Raw genomic sequence first — 23,493 nt, 5'->3', positions numbered from 1 at the left:
GAGACTTACATTCTGTCTAACATCTCCTATTGTGTTCCACATAAGAAATTCAAATAGGGTTGGAACAACAAAAGGGTTAGTAAATAATGAAAGAATTGTCAGTTTTGGTTGAACTATGCCTTTAAATATTATGTCTTTCAAAGGTGCAGAACCTTGCCCTGCGCAACCAGCAGGGGTCGTCTTCCTCCTCTCAGTCTTTGGGCCTCCAGGCACTGAGTTTAAAGCAGACCCCCATCTCCATTCAGCCCACCCCGCTCATAAAGACACCCAGCCAGGGTACCTCCAGCACTGGTGCCGGAAAAGGTAACTTGAACACCGCTTCCTCTGATGGCGTGAAGAAAGGAGATAGTGAAGGACCAACAGAGATGAAAGCAGTGAACATGAGTCGAAGTTCCCATCCTTTAATCACACCAGGTAAACTCACTCCCATCCTACACTGTATTTTTCAGGTTGGTCCAGCTAATGCGCATAAACATGTAAATAAAAGGAATATTCTGGGTTTAATAAAAGTTAAGCTCAATCGACAGCATCTGTGGCATAATTTTGATTACCACAAAAATGTATTTGGACTCGCCCCTACTTTTCTTTAAAAAAAGCAAATATCTAGGTTAAAGTGAGACACTTACAATGGAAGTGAATTGGGCCAATCCGTAAACATTAAAATACTTACTATTTTAAGCTCACTATTTTACTTCGTTGCTATGACAACGTACTGCAGTAATCCTGCAAACATGACTATTTGAACAACTTTACAGCTCAAATAATACTCAAGTTTTAACAGAAGAATTAATGTAAGCGCTTTTGTGGAATTATAAGCTTCACATTTCTGCCCTATAAAAATTGGCCCCATTCACATTCATTGTAAGTGCCTCACTGTATCTTTGATTTTTGCTTTTTTAAAAGAAAAGGAGGGACAGTCGAAATTAATTTGTGTGGTAATCAACATGCCACAAAGGTGGTCAATTGAGCTTAACTTGTAATGAACCCAGAATATTCTTTAAATTGATAAATGCTCCACAATGAAAATACTAGTTACTTCTAGTATATTTACCAAACAGTGTTTCTGGCATAGCTTTGGTATTTGAGCTAAAGTAATATTGCCACTTAGCTTTTGGACCTATTATTGAAACACACATTTGTCCTGTGAAAAGTTCATGTTACTTAAACACAAATGTTTTCTGACATAATGTGCACTCTAAGAAGACGGCTTCACCTGTCAGCTCATCATGTCACACACTAAGTAGCAAAGAATGGAGAATTCCACCTAAGGCTACATTTGTTCTGCATGGATTATGCTCAGGTGCATTAATGCATGCATGGCTTTTAAAGGGCAAACACTTTTTCAAATGAATTTTTCTGTGCCAGTCAACATCTGACATGCACACCATCCATCATTCCATAGGTCTGTAATCCTAACTGGTAACACAGTGCAATTATCGTGCACATTTAGAAATGGGTACCTGGGCGTGCCAGTTTGGCTTGTAGTGACTACTACACTATATGTTTTTAGTTAAGTTTAAGCAGAAGATCTTTACCCAGCATTTTTACCCACAGGATCGGAAATGAATGCTTAACAAGTGCAAGTAAAAATGTGCTGTTTGTTGAGTAAATAAATTGGAAATGCAAAATAATACATGGTTAAAATCAAGTGCAATGCAAGAGCTACACTCACGTAGCACTTTATTAGGAACACTATGGTCCCAATAAAGTTCCCGATGGGGTCTTCTGCTGTTGTTGGCCATCCATCTCAAGAATCTACATGTTTTGCATTCTGAGATGCTATTCTTCTCACCACAATTGTACAGAGTGGTTATCTGAGTTAACATAGCCTTTCTGTCAGCTAGAATCAATCTGGCCATTCTCCTTGTTCATCTCTCATCATCAAGGCATTTCCATCTGCAGAACTGCCACCCACTGGATATTTTTGTATGAGTAAACTCTAGAAACTGTTGTGCATAAAAATCCCAGGAGATCATCAGTAACAGAAATACTCAAACCAGCTCGTCTGGCACCAACAATCATGCCACTGTCCAAATCACTGAGAGTACATTTTTCCCCATTCTGATGGTTGATGTGAACATTAATTAAAGCTCCTGATTATTTTATGAATTGCACTGCTGCCACAGGATTGGTTGATTATATAATTGCATACAAATTTAAATTGACAAGTTATTACTTATAATGTGCTCAGTGAATGTATATTCCGACTTTTATTTAGACGCATGCAAATTTATACTTGGATATTGTAGGGTATTGAATGATATCTTAACGCTGAAGTGTGTAATAACATGTGTAATTATTACTGGGTTACTTGCAATTGTCTCTGCATATTAGGTTGGGATAGAAGAAAGTATTTTAACACCTGAAAATGTACACACTTCAGTTTAATTCACATGCCAATTCTCACTGAATCATTATTCAGAGGTGCTAGGTATATCTCACATTTTACATTGTATGTACACAAATGACAATAACACAATGAATTAAGCTTGTTCTGCCATGAACAAGTGTTTAAGAGAGAGCACAATTCAGTCTTAGTGGAGAGTAAACAGACACCTGATGTGTTTGTTAGGATGAATGTGCTTGGTTGCGATGGCAGTGAACGCTATGATGTGATGTGTATTATGATTGATCTGGAAACACCTCTATTGTTATCCTGATAACTAAATGGCACCCACAACCAAGAAGTTATTGAGTTTGCTTTCAAAATTGTCCAGCTACTAATTGGTACTTGAATATCATGAGGATGTGGATACTGGAAAGTGTTTGTCTAATATTTGCAATCCAAGAGATTGGTTTGTGCTGTAATAAGACTTAATTTCTCCTTAGATGTAATTTCCTGAAAATATAATTTCCAAATGACAGTCAGATTTCACTTAATGTTGTTCTGTTTCATGGTGCACTCAGTAACTTTTGTCTTTGTGTCATCATGGACTTACACTGACACCTAGTGGTTTGGATGCAGCATAATTTAAAACCAATAGTGTTCAGTTTCAGATGCCATTGTAGAAATGTATTATTCACAGTCAGCCATGATTATGTTAATCAATGAGTAAAACTGTCAAATAACGGGACGGTTACTGAGATTAAGCGAGTAGTATTCGGCTGGTCATGTGATTCTAACCTGGCAGCACCCATGTGTGGACCTCGCCAAGATAAATAAAATGGCTTTTATAAGGTTACTGATATGATTGGAGTCTTCATTTAATGTGAGTGGTCATGATTTCCTGCATAAATTGAAACATTACAATTCATGTCTTTAGGAGTTAAACTTTTTTTAATGAGGAAAAAAAATTACTGAGTGCGCCTTTAAACTTCCATTTTTTGTGGTCCAAAACCAGTATATGGTTTTGACAAAACAGTATGTTGAATTTGTCATATGGTACTCACTAAGATATCCCTCTTTATTTTGGTAATTCTATTGAAACCGTAACCCACAGTACACCTAAAAATAGAGGGAAATTACATTAAAATTATGTACAAGCCCCTAACCCTAAACTTAACCCCAATAATAACCCTGAACTTAACCCTAAAATCTGATTGGTTGATGGGAATGCTGTTCCAGGACCAAAAAAGACGTTTATTTATAAACATGTCTCACTTGGCAAAATCCCAGAAACTATTCTTTTGACTCTAGGCAGTAAGTAACAGCTTAGAAATGCCATAACAACCACTCAGAACACCTTAGCGATGGATTTGTAAATTCTGGTAATGTCAAACCGGTTCCCTATCGAGAGGTCTCTCCTATTGCGTAAGTAGCTTACGCTATGGGAAAACTCAGTTTCTCGAGAAATATTGAAGTCTTTATGTAAAACGCATTGCAGCTGCACAGCAGACAGTAATGAGCGAGGCAGCTCGGTCATTGGCTGTGCTGCGGCAACTGCTCAAACCAATGACGGGGCAACTCTGATTGGTCGCGCGCCTCGCGTTCGCGCGCTCAGAGCCCGCCGAAATTAGCATAGCCAGGCTATATAATGGGCACCCCGTCATACGAGTTCCTTTAGATTTAATCTCCTTCAGCGAAGACCTCCTCTTCGCTGGATCCTCCGGATTGTTGGAGTCTTTCGCCTGCCGTTGACAAGCCTACAGCAGGACTGCTAAGAGGACGCCGGCGCCTTCAGCCGCCTTCGAAGCCTTCTGCTATGCCATCCAGCGTGCATCACTATATCCTTTTTGCTAAGCTACTTTGCAAGTGTTCGCCTTTGCGACACTTTTTGTATTTAGTAAAAGAGCAAATTCGAGGCGTTGTTCCAAATGCCTTCGACCTGCGCCTCGTGCAGAGGCCTTCTTCCTGATAGGGACCATCACATTATCTGCACTCGCTGCCTGGGACCTGACCACGCAGAAGCTGCTTTCACTCGAGGCGGATGCCCCGAATGTGACTCCCTGGGCCTCAACGAGCCGCGCGCTCGCCGCCGCCTCACGCGAACGAGCCTGCTACCACCGTGCTGCCGTCCCTCTGTTCGAGCCGCGCAAGAAAAAGCGCCGCTCACGGAGGCCGCCAGAACACGCAGACTTCAGTGACGCCACGCCGGGCCAGTCCCCGTGCTTCACCACCACCGAGAACTCCCGCTGCCAGTCCAATTCACGCAGACGGACCAGCACCCCTCCAACAGAGCGGTGGGTCTCATCTCGTTCGGGCGCCAGGGGACAACGGTGAAAAGGATGACAGCCTTTCCAATTGGCGCTGCATCCGACGACTGGCGGGCTCGGCTTTCGACCCCGCGCCGTCGACATTAGCGGACACGCAGCACGGGCACCAGCACGGTAAGAGAGTTCGCTGAACGCTTCACTGCAGCGAGCAAAGCGTGTAAAACATTACCCAGTCCCCTTACAGGCGGCTGGAAATGTCTGTACAGCAGTCAATGGGCCAGTCACAGAACTTCGCTCACCTGCAATCAAATGCCGCTTTAACGGCAACACACAGAAATCAGAGAGAAGAGTCATTTTCTGCCTGTGTCACTAAGGAGTCACGTGTCCACACTAAAGTGCGACTCCCACATATCAATACTGTCCAAACAGTGCCGAATACTTTCCCAGCTCGAGCTGGACGCCCCATAAATGTAGACCGTATGCCTATTGTCATGTATGCACCACTACACACAAGCACTGTTCCCACAGTTATAAACACTTCCCCAGTAAAAGCGGGAAATACTATAAATGTAGCGCGTGCCTGCTGTCCTGCACGCACCCCTACACACAAACACTGTATGCATGGCCAAAAACCCGCCGCTAGCGGAGGCTTTATGAAAGTGGCGCGAGTGCCTATTACAATGTATGCACCCCCACCCGTAGCGCTGCCCATACAGTTCCAAGCAGATCTCTGGCTCACGCCGCGAGCATCACAGATGCGCCGTGAGCTAAGAAACTCCCGCTAAGAGCGGGAAGCTTTATGGAAGTGGCGGCGTGCCTATTACAATGTATGCACCCCCACCCGTAAACACTGTCGTTTCAAACATTTCTCCGGCTCTTGCTGCGAGCATTACGGAGATAGCGGCGTGCCTGTAATCTCACACGCACCCCTGCTCTCAACAAAGCTGCTCAGCTGCCACGCCTCTGAGAGCTGTAAGCTCAGTGTTAGCACATTTTCTGCCTGTGTCACTAAGGGGTCACGTGTCTACACTAAAGTCGCACTCCCACAGTTACAAACACTGTATGCATGACCAAAAACACCCGCCATGGCGGAGGCTTTATGTAAGTGGCGCGCGTGCCTACTACAGTATATGCACCCCCACCCATAAGTGCTGCCCATACAGTTTCAAACAGTTCTCTGTCTCATGCCGTAAGCATCACAGATGCGACGCGCGAGCCAAGAAACTCCCCGCTAAGAGCGGGAAGCTTTATGAAAGTGGCGCGCGTGCCTATTACAATGTATGCACCCCCACCTGTAAACACTGTCTATACAGTTTCAAACATTTCTCCGGCTGCGAGCATTACGGAGATAGCGCGCGTGCACTCGGCACTCAACACAGCTGCTCAGCGCGCGCCCGCGCCTCTGAGAGCTGTAAGCTCAGTGTTAGCACATTTTCTGCCTGTGTTACTAAGGGGTCACGTGTCCACACTAAAGTGCGCATTCCCACAGTTACAAACACTGTATGCATGGCCAAAAACACTCCGCCATGAGCGGAGGCTTTATGAAAGTGGCGGCGTGCGTACTACAGTAGATGTACCCCCACCCATAAGCGCTGCACATACAGTTTCAAACAGTTCTCTGTCTCATGCCGCAAGCATCACAGATGCGACAGCGAGCTAAGAAACTCCCGCTAAGAGCGGGAAGCTTTATGAAAGTGGCGCGCGTGCCTATTACAAGGTATGCACCCCCACCTGTAAACACTGTCTGTACAGTTTCAAACATTTCTCCAGCTCATGATGCGAGCATTACGGAGATAGCGTGCGTGCCTGTAAGCTCACACTCACCTCTGCACTCGGCACTCAACACGGCTGCTCAGCGCGCACCTGCGCCTCTGGGAGCTGTAAACTCAGTGTTAGCACAAGGCAATTTGCCGGTGGGGCCCATACGTCACTGCGACACGCCCCCAGCCAACATTCAGCCCATATCTGTGCGAGCAAAAGCCTGGGAAAAATCCCGACATGCCAAAATGGGTTTTGAACATAATAAAACACGGTTACTCACTTCAATTCGCCACGAGACCACCCCGCTTTTCAGCGGTGGTCGAGACGAAAGTGAGGAAAGATGTGTCACATGTTCTACGCACCGAGGTGCTCGAACTGATAGAGAAGGGCGCTATAGAAACTGTTCCTCCCTCTATGAGCTAGGCGGGTTTTACAGCCGCTATTTTCTCGTCCCGAAAAGGACGGTGGCCTCCGCCCCATCCTAGATCTCAGACATCTGAACAAAGCTTTTATGATTCGGCTCATTCAGAATGTTAACAACCAAACATATCCTCGCGCAAGTTCGCCCGGGGTTGGTTTCTATCAGTGGATTTGAAAGACGCTTACTTTCACATTCGATAGCGCCTCATCACAGGCCTTTTTGAGATTCAGCTTCGAGGGACAGTCATACCAGTACACAGTACTACCATTCGGCCTATCATTGGCCCCCGTACATTCACGAAATGTATGGACGCGGCACTTTCCCCCCTGAGACAGCGGGGAGTGCGAATACTGAATTACCTCGACGATTGGCTAATCATAGCACAATCAGAGGGTCAGTTAACGACGCACAGATCTTGGATTATCAGCCATCTAGAATGCCTGGGTCTGAGAATAACTTTTGCAAAGAGCGTGCTATCCCCCAGCCAGAATATCTCTTCTGGGAATAGTGCTAGACTCAGTGCAGATGACAGCGCGCCCCCGTCAAACGATTTCAAAGAATGCTCGGTCTCATGGCCTCGGCATCAGCTGTACTCCAGCTAGGATTGTTGCACATGCGTCCTCTCCAGCGCTGGCTCAAGAGCCGTGTCCCCACTCATGCGTGGCGCTCGGGCCACTTTTTGATCAGAGCGAATCACGGCTGTATAAAAGCCCTGACGCCCTGGAAAGCCATCAACTGGTATCAAACCGGCATGAGTCTGGGCGTGAACACGCAGAGAAAAATGATCACGACAGATGCCTCCAAAATAGGATGGGGGGCCCTTTACGAGGGCAGGCCTGTCTCCGGCTTTTGGTCAAACCCGGAAAAGCGCCTACATATCAACTGTCTGGAAATGAAGGCGGTCGCCTTGGCTCTCAGAGCCCTGCTTCCGTACCTGAAAAACGAACACGTCCTGGTCCGAACAGACAACATGACGGTAGTTTCGTGATATAAATCGCCAGGGTGGACTTAGGTTGAGCTCCCTGCACTCTATGGAGGGCCCTCCATGCATGGCCCCTCAACGGGTTCCCGAGAACCTCCCCAGTGGAGTTTTGAGAACCATCACTGAGGCGCGAGCACCCTCTACGAGGCTTTATATGCCCTAAAGTGGAAAGTGTTCAGTGACTGGTGTGATACCAAGAGCTTGAACCCCAAATCGTAGTGAGATACCAAGTGTACTCGCCTTTTTGCAAGAGCTGCTGGAGGCGGGTCGCACACCCTCCACGCTCAAAGTCTATGTGGCTGCCATAGCGGCGTCGCACAATCCTGATAAAGGACATTCATTAGGGAAAAACGATCTAATCATTCGTTTCTTAAGAGGCGCTAGGAGGATGAACCCTCCTCGCCCCCCCTCGGTGCCGATCTGGGACCTGGCCACGGTCCTTGACGCACTCAAGAGTGCCCCGTTAGAACCTCTCCGAACAGTGCACCTTAAAAAGCAAAACTGCGCTCTTGCTGGCGCTCGCTTCAGTCAAGAGAGTGGGCGAACTTAACGCGCTGTCATTAAGCGCTGCTTGCCTGGAATTTGGACCTAACGACTGCAGAGTTGTCCTTAGGCCAAAGCACGGGTATATTCCTAAAGTGCTTTCCACACCCTTCAGAGCACAGGTGATATCTCTGGCAGCGTTATCGTCCCCAGCAGACTAAAGCGACGCTAATTTACTCTGCCCCATCAGGCGCTCAGAGTATATTTGGAACGCTCTGCCCTGATCAGACAGACGGAACAATTATTCGTGATGCTTTGGCAGCCGCACTAAAGGTCTCGCAGTCTCAAAGCAAAGAATATCGTGCTGGATAGTGGATGCTATAGCTTAGCTTATGAAGCCAAGGGCCTTCAATGCCCCTTAGGTGTCAGAGCTCACTCTACGAGGAGCATGGCCTCCTCGTGGGCTTGGTCGAGTGGGATACCCATTTAAGATATTTGTGTGGCGATGGCTGGGCCTCGCCTTCGACATTTATCAGGTTTTATAACCTACAGGTCCCCTCATTGCATTCCAACATTCTATCAGCCTGACTGTAGAATGGACTGGAGTATGTATATGCTGAGCATTATCTCCTACCTTATAAGGTCCGTCCCTGACCGACTTAGAGGAGTTTTTATGCATATCAGTACATAGAAAAATGCATTCCAACATTCTATCAGCCTGACTGTAGAATGGACTGGAGTATGTATATGCTGAGCATTATCTGCTCCCTTATAAGGTCCGTCTCTGACTGACTTAAAGGATTTTTTATGCATATCAGCACATAGAAAACTCAGTACATAAGATATGTGCTTGTGTTTGTACTATGAGCGCCCCACCATGGACCACCTTGGAAGGGCTTCTATAATATCCCATTATGTAGCTCGCCGTTGGCCGGCTCGTGGAATAATCACTTTGCTTTAAGGCTCAGGCATCTGCCTCTGGCTTTATAGAGCGAAGTCAGCACGCACAGCGTTTTACATGGTGTTCCCATAGCGTAAGTTACTTACGCAATAGGAGAGACCTCTCGATAGGGAACGACTCGGTTACTAACGTAACCTCGGTTCCCTGAGAGGAGGGAACGAGTATTGCGTAAGCTGCCGTGCTTGTGCTTGGTCAGTTCGCTTCAGTCAATTGAACCTAAAGGAACTTGTTTGACGGGGTGCCCATTATATAGCCTGGCTATGCTAATTTCGGCGGGCTCTGAGCGTGCGAACGCGAGGCGCGCGCGCGCCCATTGGTTGCGCGTTCAGAGTCGCCCCGTCATTGGTTCCAGCAGTTGTCGCAGCACAGCCAATGACCAAGCTGCCTCGCTCATTACTGTCTGCTGTGCAGCAATGCGTTTTACATAAAGACTTCAATATTTCTCGAGAAACGGAGTTTTCCCATAGCGTAAGCTACTTACGCAATACTCGTTCCCTCCTCTCAGGGAACCGAGGTTACGTTAGTAACCGAGTCGTTTCCAAAGTCGTGGTGGCAAGTTATGGACAGGCAGGCAATTATATTTAATACAGTTTTACACATATACAGTAATTAGTTTATTAAAAATTTGTTTACAAATCTCACTCTTTTTCATGTGTGAATTGGAATTGATTATAAAGGAGATGGCAGACTGCCACAGGAAAAAATGGTGGACAGAGGGTGTATGTTTTAAGTGTTAAGTGTTAGCATATAACTGAAAGTCAGGCAGGAACATTCGGGGCTTTCCAGGGTTGCACTCTACAGGGAATAACTCATCAACTCCTCTCTGAGCATCCGGGAGAATGAGAGAAAGTTAGCACAGAGGATTGAGTCATCTGAACATACAATCCCATACTATTCACAGAAGACCTTTTATGTTTGTCATTAAGAGTATGAAAGAAAGGCTCTATGTATTTTTCACACTGAAGAACACATACATACACACCCATTCGCATATATACAACCTAATCTCAACTTTCCATCCTGTTGTAGTTCTTCAGATATTTACTGGTCATAAACTTTTGAGTTTGTGACTTGAATGTCTCAAACTCTTTAAGGTTTTGTGGTTTTGCCTGTGTGTGTGTGTGTGTGGGCAGCTTTAGGGGACATTGTCTGGGTGTGATATTATGAAATTCCAAGTAAATGTCCTTGTGTGTTTGCAACCGTTTGTATAGTGTGCGTGTGTGCTATAGTAAGCATTTGTGGATTCTCCTTCCAGCTTATGCCCAAATTCAGCCGCAGGCCCTGATTAAGCAGCAACCGCATAAGTTTGTCATTCAACCCCAAGCTCCACCCACCTCCAGAATGCAGCCACAGTTACTGCAGACCGTCTCCATCCAGCCCCACCAACAGACAGCCACATTGGGCATCCAGGGTTCCACCCAGACCACCTCTGTAGCAGGGATTATTCCAGTTTTGCCCAAACCAGCACTGCACAACCAGGGATCAGCTCAACATGCCACCATCTTCCATTCAACTATAAGCCACAATGCACTTAGCCAGCATGGCTCACACTCAGCTCTGGCCCATGCTAAAGCTCAACCAGTCCAACTAACAGCCATCAATCTCCAAATCCAATCTGCACAAACCCAGGTAAGGAACTCTTGAGTGTTACTAGACATTGTAGCCATTGTACATAATGGATAATGTAGAACTTTACGAAGCAACCAATCTCTCTGTCTCTCTATTTAGGCTTCAAGACTTGCTCAGGATGACAAGGATAAGCCCACGTCATTGGTGGTAAGAGAGATTTGCCCGCCGGTACAAGTGAATCCATCCACTACAGCACAGGGCCCTGACCCCCCTGAACAATCCAAAGTGGACACTGTTAACACTACATCACAAACACAAGGTACAGTGGCCATCAAGATTCAGACAGTCATCAATGATAAAGACATTAAAGCTGAAGTAGTTAACTAAAAGTAGCGCTCACATAAAAGATCCTCTCTCTCTCATATGCGCTGGGAAAACTGAATCATTTAAGTGAATCGGTTCTTCAAGACAGTTCATGTAAATGAACTGTTTAATTATAAACAATTCCCTTATATTAAGTGTTGGGAATTCGTTTTAGTGAGTAGGTTCTTTTGGATGGTTCATTTAAATGACATAGTTGACATAAATGATTCTCTGATTATCTTAAGCCCCTCGCAGCCTTAAAGGGACTTTTGTTCTTTTTTAAGCTAAATATTTAGTAAATTGTTGCCGTTTATCACTATATTTCAATTCAATTATATATAAAAAAGTGTGTGTTCTACTATTTTAAGATGCTTTCACATTAGCTCTTTTGGCGCACACCCAGGGTTGAATGATGGCAAAGTTTGGTTTGTTTGGATGATTTGAACGCTGTTTTCCGAACTTGGGTAAGCACCCGCGAAACCGCAACTGAGTCCGCTTGGAAAGCTGGTCTGGGGTATGGTAAATGTGAACTCTGGTACGTTTCGCTGCTGATATGAACGCAATCATACCAAATTGCAGAAGTGAACCACTTGTGATGACATATAATTTGAGTATTAGCAGACTCCCGATCACAATTATTATGGTATAATGCATTTCTCATACCTGCTTGTTTCCGAATAAATCGGCATCATACATTTCTTGCAACGCATCTGTGGGCATGCAGGGCAGGGGAAGGGGGATGAAACAAACTCTGGTTCAGTCCAAGCAGCTGAACCTAGTGTGAAAGCACCCTTAGTGTATATTTTTAATGCTGTCACCCTTTTTGTTTTAACACTTGTGAAAATGAAGCATGGTTTTATTATAATAATATTGTAGAACTGATTGCAGAATTAAATAATATAATCTGACTTTAGATACATTTACAAAAACATTTTCTTCTTTAAATAGTTTCAATGTAGTTAGCTACTTTTTGTTAGTAGCTTGTAGTGTAGCTAACTACTTGTTTCTAAGAGGAGCTAGACTGTAGTTTAAAGCTGATGCAATTTCTATGACACAAAAAACTATGATTTCAAAACAGCTTTCTGAATACTCCCTCATCTGCTGTTAAGCGAATGAACAAATAGCCCTGCCGCCATCTAATGCCATTGGTTGAGTAATGTTGTTGGGGCGGGTCTAAACGGGTAACAGAGACACAGTGTTTACAGTTTTCGAGAAAAAACTAATGAATGGCTTACAGTTGTCTCTGCATATTGAGCTGGGATATAAGAAAGTATTTTAGCACTGAAAAGGTTACATCAGCTTTAACTAATTTAAGGTATTATTGTAGCTTGGGAAGCTACATTTTCAAAGTAGCTACCCATAGAGAATTACAAAAATATTCATTGTTTTCAAACAGATTTTAGAAAATGTCCCCGATCTTCCATTGATTTTGCAAACTGATCGTCCCGCCCTAAACTCCTTGGTCAAGCCAATGTTTCTGTGCCACATAAACAAATAGAGAATGTTTTGATAGTGCACCAGTGTTACACTTTTTGGTGAAATCAACCTACAAATGGCTTATTTATAGTTGACGCTGCATATTCAAGATGCTTAGCGTCTGCCTACAGTCGAATGCTCAGCCTTTCAAAGTATGCCCCATTTGACTGTGCGATCAAACTGCACACAGGCGGTTGGCACATGCATGCTACAACTGCTATGAGAAACTGGAATATTTCTCTTCAGGAGTTTAGACCCATAAATATGTCTTTATATTCCTTCAGACACAAGTTATACAAATGCATGTATCTCCTGACCTCAACACACATGCACTCTTGACGTGCACATCCACTGTTGTTTCCACATTTGCCTCCTGTCGTTTACCAGAGATTACATCTTCTAGCGCTTCTATGTGAAAGCAACTCAGTTGCATGTGTTGCCACTAATTAGTGCAAGCAATTACAAGCACATGCGCATCCTGCGCACACTAGCGGATTGAGGTATAGGCGACATGGGCAAGCGCCCAGGGCGGCATCTTGCCGGCAATGCCGGGGGGCGGCACGGGGCGCCCGCACAAAAAACAATCGCCCAGGGCACCATACAAGCTAGAACCGCCACTGCCTGCACGTTAACAGTATGCTAATTAGTCAAATCAGGCCACACACATTCAGCGCTTGGGCACTCAGCCGATGATGAAATTTGCGTCATGCATCCTGTACACAGACACTTAGTGTTTGTGCCTAACTGAAGTATAATTTGAGCTTAAGCTGAGATACTAGAAAAAATCTTTCATCATAGTTCACCCAAAATAAAATTTTATATATTTACTTACCCTTATTTTGTGGACCACAACAGGCAGAATGTTAGCCTCAGTCACCATTCACTTTCATTATATATTTTTTGCATATTTTTGAAAGTGAATGTTGACTCAAGCTAACATTCTGCCTAACATCTCCATTTGTGATCCACAAGAGACAGAAGTCTTATGTGGTTGGAACGACATGAGGGTGAGTAAATAATGGAAGAATTGTAATTTCTTGGGGTGAACTGTTGCTTTAAATAATTGAACACCCATGATTAAATGGAGGTGGTGACCATAACATCAAAACATTATGTATGTCTCACATAGAGGATTGTGGCCTTTCAAGGAATTAAATAATCACAACTGCATTCAAATACATGGCTTCTCACTCGCACGTGGTGAACCAGATTTGCCTTGTGTTTACGCTCTGTTGGGGCGAAGAAGGTGTGTGGATGGTGATGATGGAGGTGAGCGATTCCCATGAAATACAAGCCAGAACTGGCAGGTCACATGACTGCTTGGCAGAAGCATGCACAGCAGGCTAAACTGCCCGGTCACCTGCCCATGCTGGCTGTGTCCGAAACAGAAAGCAACTGCTAGTTGCTGCCTACTCAGTCAAGCTCTTAAAGTGATAGTTTGTTCAAAAATACAAATTCTGTGATCCTGTGCTCATCCTCGTTACTAGCCCATATTATTTACTTTATTCCATGGAACTCAAAAGGAGATAATAGGCAGAATGACAGTCTTAAACATTCTGCCTAACATCTCCTTTGTGTTCTACAGAGGAAAGAACGTGATATAGTGGGTTTGGAACAACATCAGCGTTAGTAAATAATTACAGAATTTTCATTTTTGGATGAATTATACTTTTAAGAAAAAAGGGAGCAACTGTCACTAGCCAGTTGGAGATGCATTACACCACTACAGTCATGTGACCTGCCAGCTTGAACCGCCTTTGTGGCAGAATGTGGAGTTAGTTGCTTGTGCGTGGGAGTGGAGCACTAGAAAAGGTGCTGCGCATTCACTGCATGTTGCGTGAACAGCACGCGTGGAGAAGCCTAGAAATTATCTTTAATATCAGCATATGAGGTCTGTGGAAATGAGACTCCCCTCGAGTTTTGAGGCGGAATTGAAGAGCTCACCGTCGGCAAATGACTTTTTACTTCGCTTCGTTGGTAAGATCTTTTCATGGTGTTTTGATGCACGTAGTTTTGGGCAAGCAAGTGGGCGTTCACACAAGACACGTACTTGCGCCTAGAGCAGCAATGGAACGGACTGTTTTTAAAAAGTTTAGACTATTTTAACTTGACACGCCGTCGTCAAAACGCAACGCTAATGGCATGAGACGTAACGCAAGGGTGAAAAGGGTCCATTTGACGCATACGTGCATAAACCAACAATTAAAACAGCACAAACGATGTGGAGGACTTCTATAAGGGGCCGTTCACACCGGACACTTCCATCTGCTCTGTGTTGCAATTGTTTTTCAAATGTAAACATGCGCTATACTGTCTTCAACCTTTGCGCCGCGTTTTTTCGACGTAGTGCCAAATTCTAAGAAACGTTGGCTTTTCAAAACGCGTCTCGAGATACCTGCGCAGGAACGCGTTCTGCCTGAAATAACCTACCTTGACACGCCGTGTGAAAAACGCGACGCATGGGAGATGACCGTCCGTCTGACGCATATATAGACCAAATATTAAAAACTAGCGCTGACGCAACACTGAACAACTTGTAATGGATGCGTGTGCGATTATATAAATATTATATTTGAGTGGGAAGTTTGTAAACAACACTATAAGCGCATTTTTATTTGTACCGCATCATATTCCAGGCAGCTCTTACCGCGTCTTTCTTTTGCAAAAGCTGAGGTGCTGATGTTGAAGTTGTTATTTTTGTGGTTGCTAAAGTGATGAGTCGGATGTCTTTTTATCTTTGCCACCAGGTTCCTTGGAGTCTGCGATTGACCACGCGGGAGCACCGGTGACATCGTCTATGACCTCGGGAGCCACAAACGAGCCGCCGCCGGCAGCCGTGACGGGAAGCGCGGCACAAAACGGCGAGAACAAGCCGCCTCAAGCCATAGTAAAGCCGCACGTCCTCACACATGTAATCGAGGGCTTTGTTATCCAAGAAGGAGCTGAACCATTCCCCGTGAGTGTACTCCAATTTCCCATTACAATCATGGGATTAATCTCACGAAGACATGTCCTATTCATATTTCACCCTGAAACCAAAATAAATAAAGTAGGAAATAATAGTTTCACTTAAGGAAATTGTAGAATTGTCGTTATTTTGTGGCATTATTTATTTAGTTATTAATATTTATTTTAATTTGTTTTGCTGTAATGAAAATGTAGAATTGTCGTTATTTTGTGGCATTATTTATTTAGTTATTAATATTTATTTTAATTTGTTTTGCTGTAATGAAAATGTATAATATATAGTGTGTGTGTGTAACACCTGCCAAATGCTGGTAGTTCATGCGCAGAGGTGGGTACTTTTCTCATTTAATATATATGTTAATATAATAACATTATATTAACATATACATGTCTGAATCAAAGTGGCTAGTAAAATTTGACATTTATCAACCACTACGACTGGTGGGCAAAAAGTTAATTTCATACCCTATACCCTTCATGTATATATAAAATGAAAGGGTAAAAATAAAGAAATCTATGATTTTGAGGTGAAATATGACTCGTAAACATGTTCTTGGTCATCATTGTGAGATTCACCCTGGACGCGCTGTTCTCTACGGATGGTTTTATATAGCTGAAAAATTAGTGCTGATGACTTCCAGCATTGAGCATCAAACAAAACTGATGAAAATATTGTATGTTGCTCCAAACTCAATTGAACCAGTTTATATTACTGACATCAATACTCATGTACTACTGTACTCTCAGGTGGAGAGGCCTCCGGTTCAGGCAGACAGCCCAAAGAAACCAGACATGCAGCTTCCCTCAGATCCAGAAAAAACAGCCAGCAGTAATTCCCTCAGTGCCACTAACTCAGACACTGAAGAAACTGGACAACAAGGTGCTGTATTCTTTCAGTACATTCAGTCACATACTGTAGCCAATGATTCTTGTTCTACAATGCAATACTGTTTTAGAAGTGTCATAAAATGTTGAAAGAGTAGTGATGACTGAAAACATGTACTGTTAGGAACAAGGGAAAGTTGTTGTACTGATGTACTCTAGTGAATGAATGAATGAATGAAAGAGGTTATTGGAATTTCCTGTTTGTGAACTTTGAAACTGTGTAATAAAGGTGTGGTAGTAAATATGTTTATCATAATTCTTCGTCATTCTGAAGATTACAAGAAAAAACATTACAATCAGTTGGAAATAAGCAATACAATGTAATTTCTTCATCAGAAATAAGGGTTCAAGAAGAATCTGATGAGCCCAAGCTTACCTGTGAACTCTGTGGATGGGTCGATTTTGCCTACAAGTTCAAAAGGTCAAAACGGTTCTGTTCCATGGTGTGTGCGAAAAGGTCAGGAAATAGGACTTTGTGTTTCCTTTATGGTTATGGTACTTTACATTTGTTCCACCATAAAGGTCTACAAGAAATGACATTTACAATCCATTTTACTTCCATAATTTGATGCATTTCCAATTGAAATTAAGAGGGCTTGGTGACATCAACTGAAAATAAGTCTTTTCAGTGTCAAAAAATATAATCAAATTTTATAAAAGATAACGAAGACAAACAATTTTATACATAAATATATATAGAAATATATATACACAGTGGGTACGGAAAGTATTCAGACCCCCTTAAATTTTTCACTCTTTGTTATATTGCAGCCATTTGCTAAAATCATTTAAGTTCATTTTTTTTTCCTCATTGTACACAGAGCACCCCACATTAACAGAAAAACACAGAATTTTTGACATTTTTGCACATTTATTAAAAAAGAAAAACTGAAATATCACATGGTCCTAAGTATTCAGACCCTTTGTTCAGTATTTAGTAGAAGCACCCTTTTGATCTAATACAGCCATGAGTCTTTTTGGGAAAGATGCAACAAGTTTTTCACATCTGGATTTGGGTATCCTCTGCCATTCCTCCTTGCAGATCCTCTCCAGTTCTGTCAGGTTGGATGGTAAATGTTGGTGGACAGCCATTTTCAGGTCTCTCCAGAGATGCTCAATTGGGTTTAAGTCAGGGCTCTGGCTGGGCCATTCAAGAACAGTCACAGAGTTGTTGTGAAGCCACTCCTTCGTTATTTTAGCGGTGTGCTTAGGGTCATTGTCTTGTTGGAAGGTGAACCTTCGGCCCAGTCTGAGGTCCAGAGCACTCTGGAGAAGGTTTTCGTCCAGGATATCCCTGTACTTGGCCGCATTCATCTTTCCCTCGATTGCAACCAGTCATCCTGTCTCTGCAGCTGAAAAACACCCCCACAGCATGATGCTGCCACCACCATGCTTCACTGTTGAGACTGTATTGGACAGGTGATGAGCAGTGCTTGGTTTTCTCCACACATACCGCTTAGAATTAAGGCCAAAAAGTTCTATCTTGGTCTCATCAGACCAGAGAATCTTATTTATCACCATCTTGGAGTCCTTCAGGTGTTTTTTAGCCAACTCCATGCAGGCTTTCATGTGTCTTGCACTGAGGAGAGGCTTCCGTTGGGCCACTCTGCCATAAAGCCCCGACTGGTGGATGGCTGCAGTGATGGTTGACTTACTACAACTTTCTCCCATCTCCGGACTGCATCTTTGGAGCTCAGCCACAGTGATCTTTGGGTTCTTCTTTACCTCTCTCACCAAGGCTCTTCTCCCCCGATAGCTCAGTTTGGCCGGACGGCCAGCTCTAGGAAGGGTTCTGGTCGTCCCAAACGTCTTCCATTTAAGGATTATGGAGGCCACTGTGCTCTTATGAACCTTAAGGGCAGCAGAAATTTTTTTGTAACCTTGGCCAGATCTGTGCCTTGCCACAATTCTGTCTCTGAGCTCTTCAGGCAGTTCCTTTGACCTCATGATTCTCATTTGCTCTGACATGCACTGTGAGCTGTAAGGTCTTATATAGACAGGTGTGTGGCTTTCCTAATCAAGTCCAATCAGTATAATCAAACACAGCTGGACTCAATTGAAGGTGTAGAACCATCTCAAGGATGATCAGAAGAAATGGACAGCACCTGAGTTAAATATATGAGTGTCACAGCAAAGGGTCTGAATACTTAGGACCATGTGATATTTCAGTTTTTCTTTTTTAATAAATGTGCAAAAATGTCAACAATTCTGTGTTTTTCTGTCAATATGGGGTGCTGTGTGTACAATAATGAGGAAAAAAAATGAACTTAAATGATTTTAGCAAATGGCTGCAATATAACAAAGAGTGAAAAATGTAAGGGGGTCTGAATATTTTCCGTACCCACTGTATATATAATTATTATTTATTTATTTTTTTATAACGTGCATTGAGCACAATGAAACCAGGAGAAACATGTATAAAGAAACTAAATAGGAAATGTTTTTATTTAATGTTGACTTCAAGGACTTTTAGAGCTGGCATATTTTGTAGAATTATATTTTCAGCTTCCCATGTTTTTGAATGATTTAAATAACATGTTTACTCATTCACTAGCATGATACCAAAGAAGTGACAATTCATTGTTTTTGTTTTTTGTGATGCTCAGAAAATCAGTATCCATTGTAATTTCACTCTTCATCAGGTACAATGTCGGTTGCACAAAGCGGATTGGTTTGTTCCACCCAGACAGATCGAAAACAGCCAATCGGTGGAGGAGAAGATCTCAAAGTCACAGAGGCAGAGAGGCCAAGAAGCAGGTGAACAGCTAATTTGCATTGTAGTACACAATGTAACCACAATTAAAAAAAAACATTTAATCCAATGTTTTGTTCTTTCTACAGAGGCTCTCTGTATCTCAGCAGTCTCAGGGAGAATCAGTTTCCTCACCGCTCCCATCACAGCCAAGTCAAGGAGAATCCAGCCCCTGTTCGGACATATCCAGTTATGAGGAGGCAACTTCCCCGCTCTCTGCAGCCAGTTCTGGCCCAATCAGGTCTCAAGTTGGTGTCGCTGCTAATGATCCGGAAGAACTTCCTCTCCTCAGTCAGCATTTCCTGCCATGTGACCCAACCAAATGGAATGTGCAGGAGGTGTTTGAGTTCATACGTTCTTTGCCAGGTAAGTTGATATTGTTGTATTAGAGAGCAACAGTCAGATTCCGGAAGTAAAATCCCATGCATTTTCTCCATTTGCGACTCGATTTTGAACCTCAACTTATGAACCTTTAAAGACAGACCTACCTTGAGCTCCGAGGTTTTTAATCAATGGCATATGCTTCTTTTAAAGCCATCAGCCTGTGATAAATCAGCTTCATTTTTTTTAAAATCGTGTTAAGTTTCAGAATTTCTGGTGAAGAACTATTCTACCTATGATCCTGAGGTTGAATCCACCAGAGAATCATGGCAAATAATCAGCAACAAAAAGTTCTGAAGCTACCGCACACTTCCATGACACACTGTGATTGACACAATGAAGACTGTCTCTCTACACTTAAAATATGTTGAGTCTATATTTTGTTATCAGCAAATGATTTGATTACGTCATTGGCAATGCTTCATGGGATTGTAGTTCATTTCCACATTAAAGACCGTAAGTACACAGTCTTGTACCTTTTGACTTTTTGTCTGATTTTCAGATAGTACGTTTTGTTTTTTTTTATCCCCCATTTTCTCCCCAATTTGCTATGCCCAATTCCCACTGCTTACTATGTCCTTGTGGTGGTGTGGTTACTCACCTCAATCTGGGTGGCGGAGGACAAGCCTCTGTTGCTTCCACTTCTGAGACAGTCAATCCGCACATCTTATCATGTGGTTACCCCATGTGACTCTACCCTCCTTAGCAACTGGGCCAATTTGATGTTTAGGAGACCTGGATGGAGTCACTCAGTACAACCTGGATTTGAACTCACGACTCCAGGGGTGGTAGTCAGCGTCAATACTTGTTGAGCTACCCAGGCCCCTTTCAATTCCTTTTTTGCTTCAAATTAAAGTTTGATTCACCTCTGAGCTGGTTGGTTTGGTTAATGGTTTAGTACATTTTTATGACAGATTTTCATTTTTTTAAATGCCTATGGAAGAAATGAATAGAATAAATACTTCAAGAACCAAGACAGCTGAAACAGCGGGTGGGCACTTTTCACTTTATTATGAAAACTCCATGCTATATTTTTCTTTATTACTATAATAAAGTTGACCTTGTGTCTTGAATTGTTAAACATCATTTGTCTGATTAATAAAAGTAATGGTTGACCAACATGGGTTTTTCATTGTCCTATGTTGATATCTAAAGTGCAGGCTGAAAATGAAACATGTTACATAATTTTAAATCAGTTCACAATTATAATTTAAAACAGAAAATTTGTGTTGTCTTTTGACTTATGATTTAAAAGCTATTTGTGTATTTATTGTGTTTGACCATTTAAATTATTTTTTATTTTGGTGGGAAGTTATGATGAGAGTAAGATTTTCTATAATAATAATTTACTACACGTTGTCATTTTATTTTTTTATGTTCTTTCATGGTGCTAATTTTCTTTGCAAATCTAGTTATTTACAGAGGTACAGTATGTGACTTACTATTGTTGTGATTGTTGCAGGTTGCCAGGAGATTGCAGATGAGTTTCGTGCCCAGGAGATTGACGGACAGGCCATGCTGTTACTAAAGGAAGACCACCTAATGAGTGCCATGAATATTAAATTAGGACCCGCCCTCAAGATCTTCGCTCGCATAAACATGCTTAAAGATTCCTAGCCTTGAAAGGCAGTTTATGTGTATTTGTCTAGTTGTGTACTGTACAGTATATGTGTCTTCATGTCACCTAAACTTGACCACAGCACTCCAACTGCACAACAACTATTTTATTATAAAAAAAAATACATAAGACATAAAAATGTCTTGTTGCTGTAAACATATTGGGGCTAAAGCCCAAATCTGCACTTCCTGAAGATAAGAATTGAAGTACATTTAACCGAAACAGAAAACTACCTATGAAGAATCGCACAAATAATGATTTTAACCAAATGGAAGGCTCATGTATTCCATAAGTGTAATGGATCAGTGATTTGGGATTAAATAAATTGTTATATAAAAAAGTGACATGCCAGAACTATGTTTCATGGAACCCATAAGAAAACTTTGGATTTTGTGGGTATAACAATGCTGCATCCCAAACAGTACCAAGCCTACAGCTTCACAGACAATATGAACTGTACAGTATATGATTGTTGTTTTAAGGTATGATTTTGTCTTATTGTACATGCCAGATGCTTCTGTATAAATGTTCAAGTAAATTATTCTTACCTTCATGTGTGAGTATTTGTAACATTGTTAAACAGCTACAAACTGGTGCTATTTCACTGTTGCATTTCCTTTGAGAAGAATGCTGAAGCACAGAACTTTGAATCTGAAAACCTAAATGACCTGTAGGAAGGGACTCAGTTTGAAAAGTTCTTGTTGCGTGTTAGTACAGACACTCATTTCTGAAAACCCTGAATTTTGAGATGCATATTAAGTTGTATTTAACATGGATATTGGGAAGGATTTAATGTAAAGTTTTATCTGTGCCTGGATTTTCATTGTATGTTACTAGAGAGGATTGTGATCATGGATTGTATTTTGTAAGTTTAGTACAATGATTTGTGAAATGCCTGTATTTATCAGAAGAATGCAATTTGTAATATAATTTTTTTTAATGAAGGGTTTTTGTTAACTTTTTTTTTTAAGCCACATAGAAATGCATTGTCACTGCAGAGAAAACAAAATATCAAATCAATTGGAATCTGCAAACAGATGACGCAAGAGCTTTTCTCAGAACTAATGGCACTTTTCTATCAATTTTTGCAGTTTCTTTTGAACCAACATTTGACAACCAGATATGGCTGTTAGTTTACCCAAAAATTTTAATTCTCTCGTTTACTCACTCTCATGCCATCTAAGATGTGTATGACTTTCTTCTGCAGAACACAAACAAGTCTCAGCTCTGTAGGTCCAAACAATACAAGTAAATGGTAATCAGATAAAGTCAGCATAAACATAATCCATAAGACTCCAGTGGTTTAATCAGTGTCTTCTGAATGGATCCAGTTGAGAACGGACCAAAATATAACTTTTTTTAGTTTCCTTGGTGATCATGATTTCAAGCTTGATTACACTTCTAGCGCTCTGCACACGCGTCAAGCAGTTGGATGTGTAATCAAGCTCGATATCATGATTGTGCCTAGAGACTGCAATGACAGATTTACATTTAAAAACAAGTAGTATTTTGGTCTGTTCTCACTTAAAACCAACTGGATCACTTTAGAAGACATTGATCAAACCACTGGAGTTGTATGGATTACTTTTATGCTGACATTATCTTCTTTTTGGAGCTTTAAATGCCTGATCACCATTCACTTGCATTGTAAGGACCTACAGATGTGAGATATTCTGCAAAAAAAAAATCTTCGTTTGTGTTCAGCATACAAATCTGGGATGGCATGAGGGGGGAGTAAATGATGAGAGAATTTTTATAAATTTTTGGGTAAACCACACCTTTAATTTTGAACAGTATGTATATTTTATCATTTAAATACCTAACAAACTTATTTTGTGCTTTACAGCTGCTTGTGCTATCTTTAAAACGAATGTAACTTGGTGTACCTTTTTATTATCTAATGCAATGGCGTGCCCACATTAAAAATGTGGCTTACTGTAAGTGTCCAAATACTTTGAGACAACTGTAAATCTAACGTTTCAAAAATAACTGAAAGAGATACAAAAAAGACTCCACGAGGTGGCATACTTGCATTTCTCACCCGACACGCTCCAATGCTGCTGCGTTCATTTATCCTCTCCTGTTCTAGATGCTTATCTCAAAGCCAGATTTGGTCAGCCTTGAAAGTTGTCCGTCTACACATTTCCAGCGTTTAAAAATGACTTTTTCTACTGGTTGTCATGATAACTCGGCTTTAGTACAATACACCAGGACCGGTGAGGGGAGGGAGGGGGCTGGCTGAGTAGCTGCTGCACAAAGAATTCTATTTATATAAACTTTT

At 42.2% G+C, this 23,493-nt stretch overlaps 1 protein-coding gene across 1 annotated transcript in view; it reads left to right on the top strand.

Moving 5' to 3' along the window:
* phc2b (polyhomeotic homolog 2b (Drosophila)) overlaps positions 1–21,765 on the top strand; it is a 54,597-nt gene extending 32,832 nt beyond the window's left edge. Inside the window, exons 7-15 of the mRNA XM_052131113.1 lie at positions 144–414; positions 10,457–10,830; positions 10,930–11,089; positions 15,357–15,565; positions 16,324–16,456; positions 16,798–16,918; positions 19,104–19,218; positions 19,303–19,579; positions 21,057–21,765. Of these exons, the coding sequence (XP_051987073.1) occupies positions 144–414; positions 10,457–10,830; positions 10,930–11,089; positions 15,357–15,565; positions 16,324–16,456; positions 16,798–16,918; positions 19,104–19,218; positions 19,303–19,579; positions 21,057–21,211 (1,815 nt within the window). The 3' untranslated portion in view covers positions 21,212–21,765. The remainder of the gene's footprint in view (positions 1–143; positions 415–10,456; positions 10,831–10,929; positions 11,090–15,356; positions 15,566–16,323; positions 16,457–16,797; positions 16,919–19,103; positions 19,219–19,302; positions 19,580–21,056) is intronic.
* Positions 21,766–23,493: the final 1,728 nt, after the last annotated feature.

The sequence above is a fragment of the Xyrauchen texanus genome, chromosome 7, assembly GCF_025860055.1.
Source record: "Xyrauchen texanus isolate HMW12.3.18 chromosome 7, RBS_HiC_50CHRs, whole genome shotgun sequence".
Classification (NCBI taxonomy): domain Eukaryota; kingdom Metazoa; phylum Chordata; class Actinopteri; order Cypriniformes; family Catostomidae; genus Xyrauchen; species Xyrauchen texanus.
This window is presented reverse-complemented; position numbering and strand designations above follow the sequence as displayed.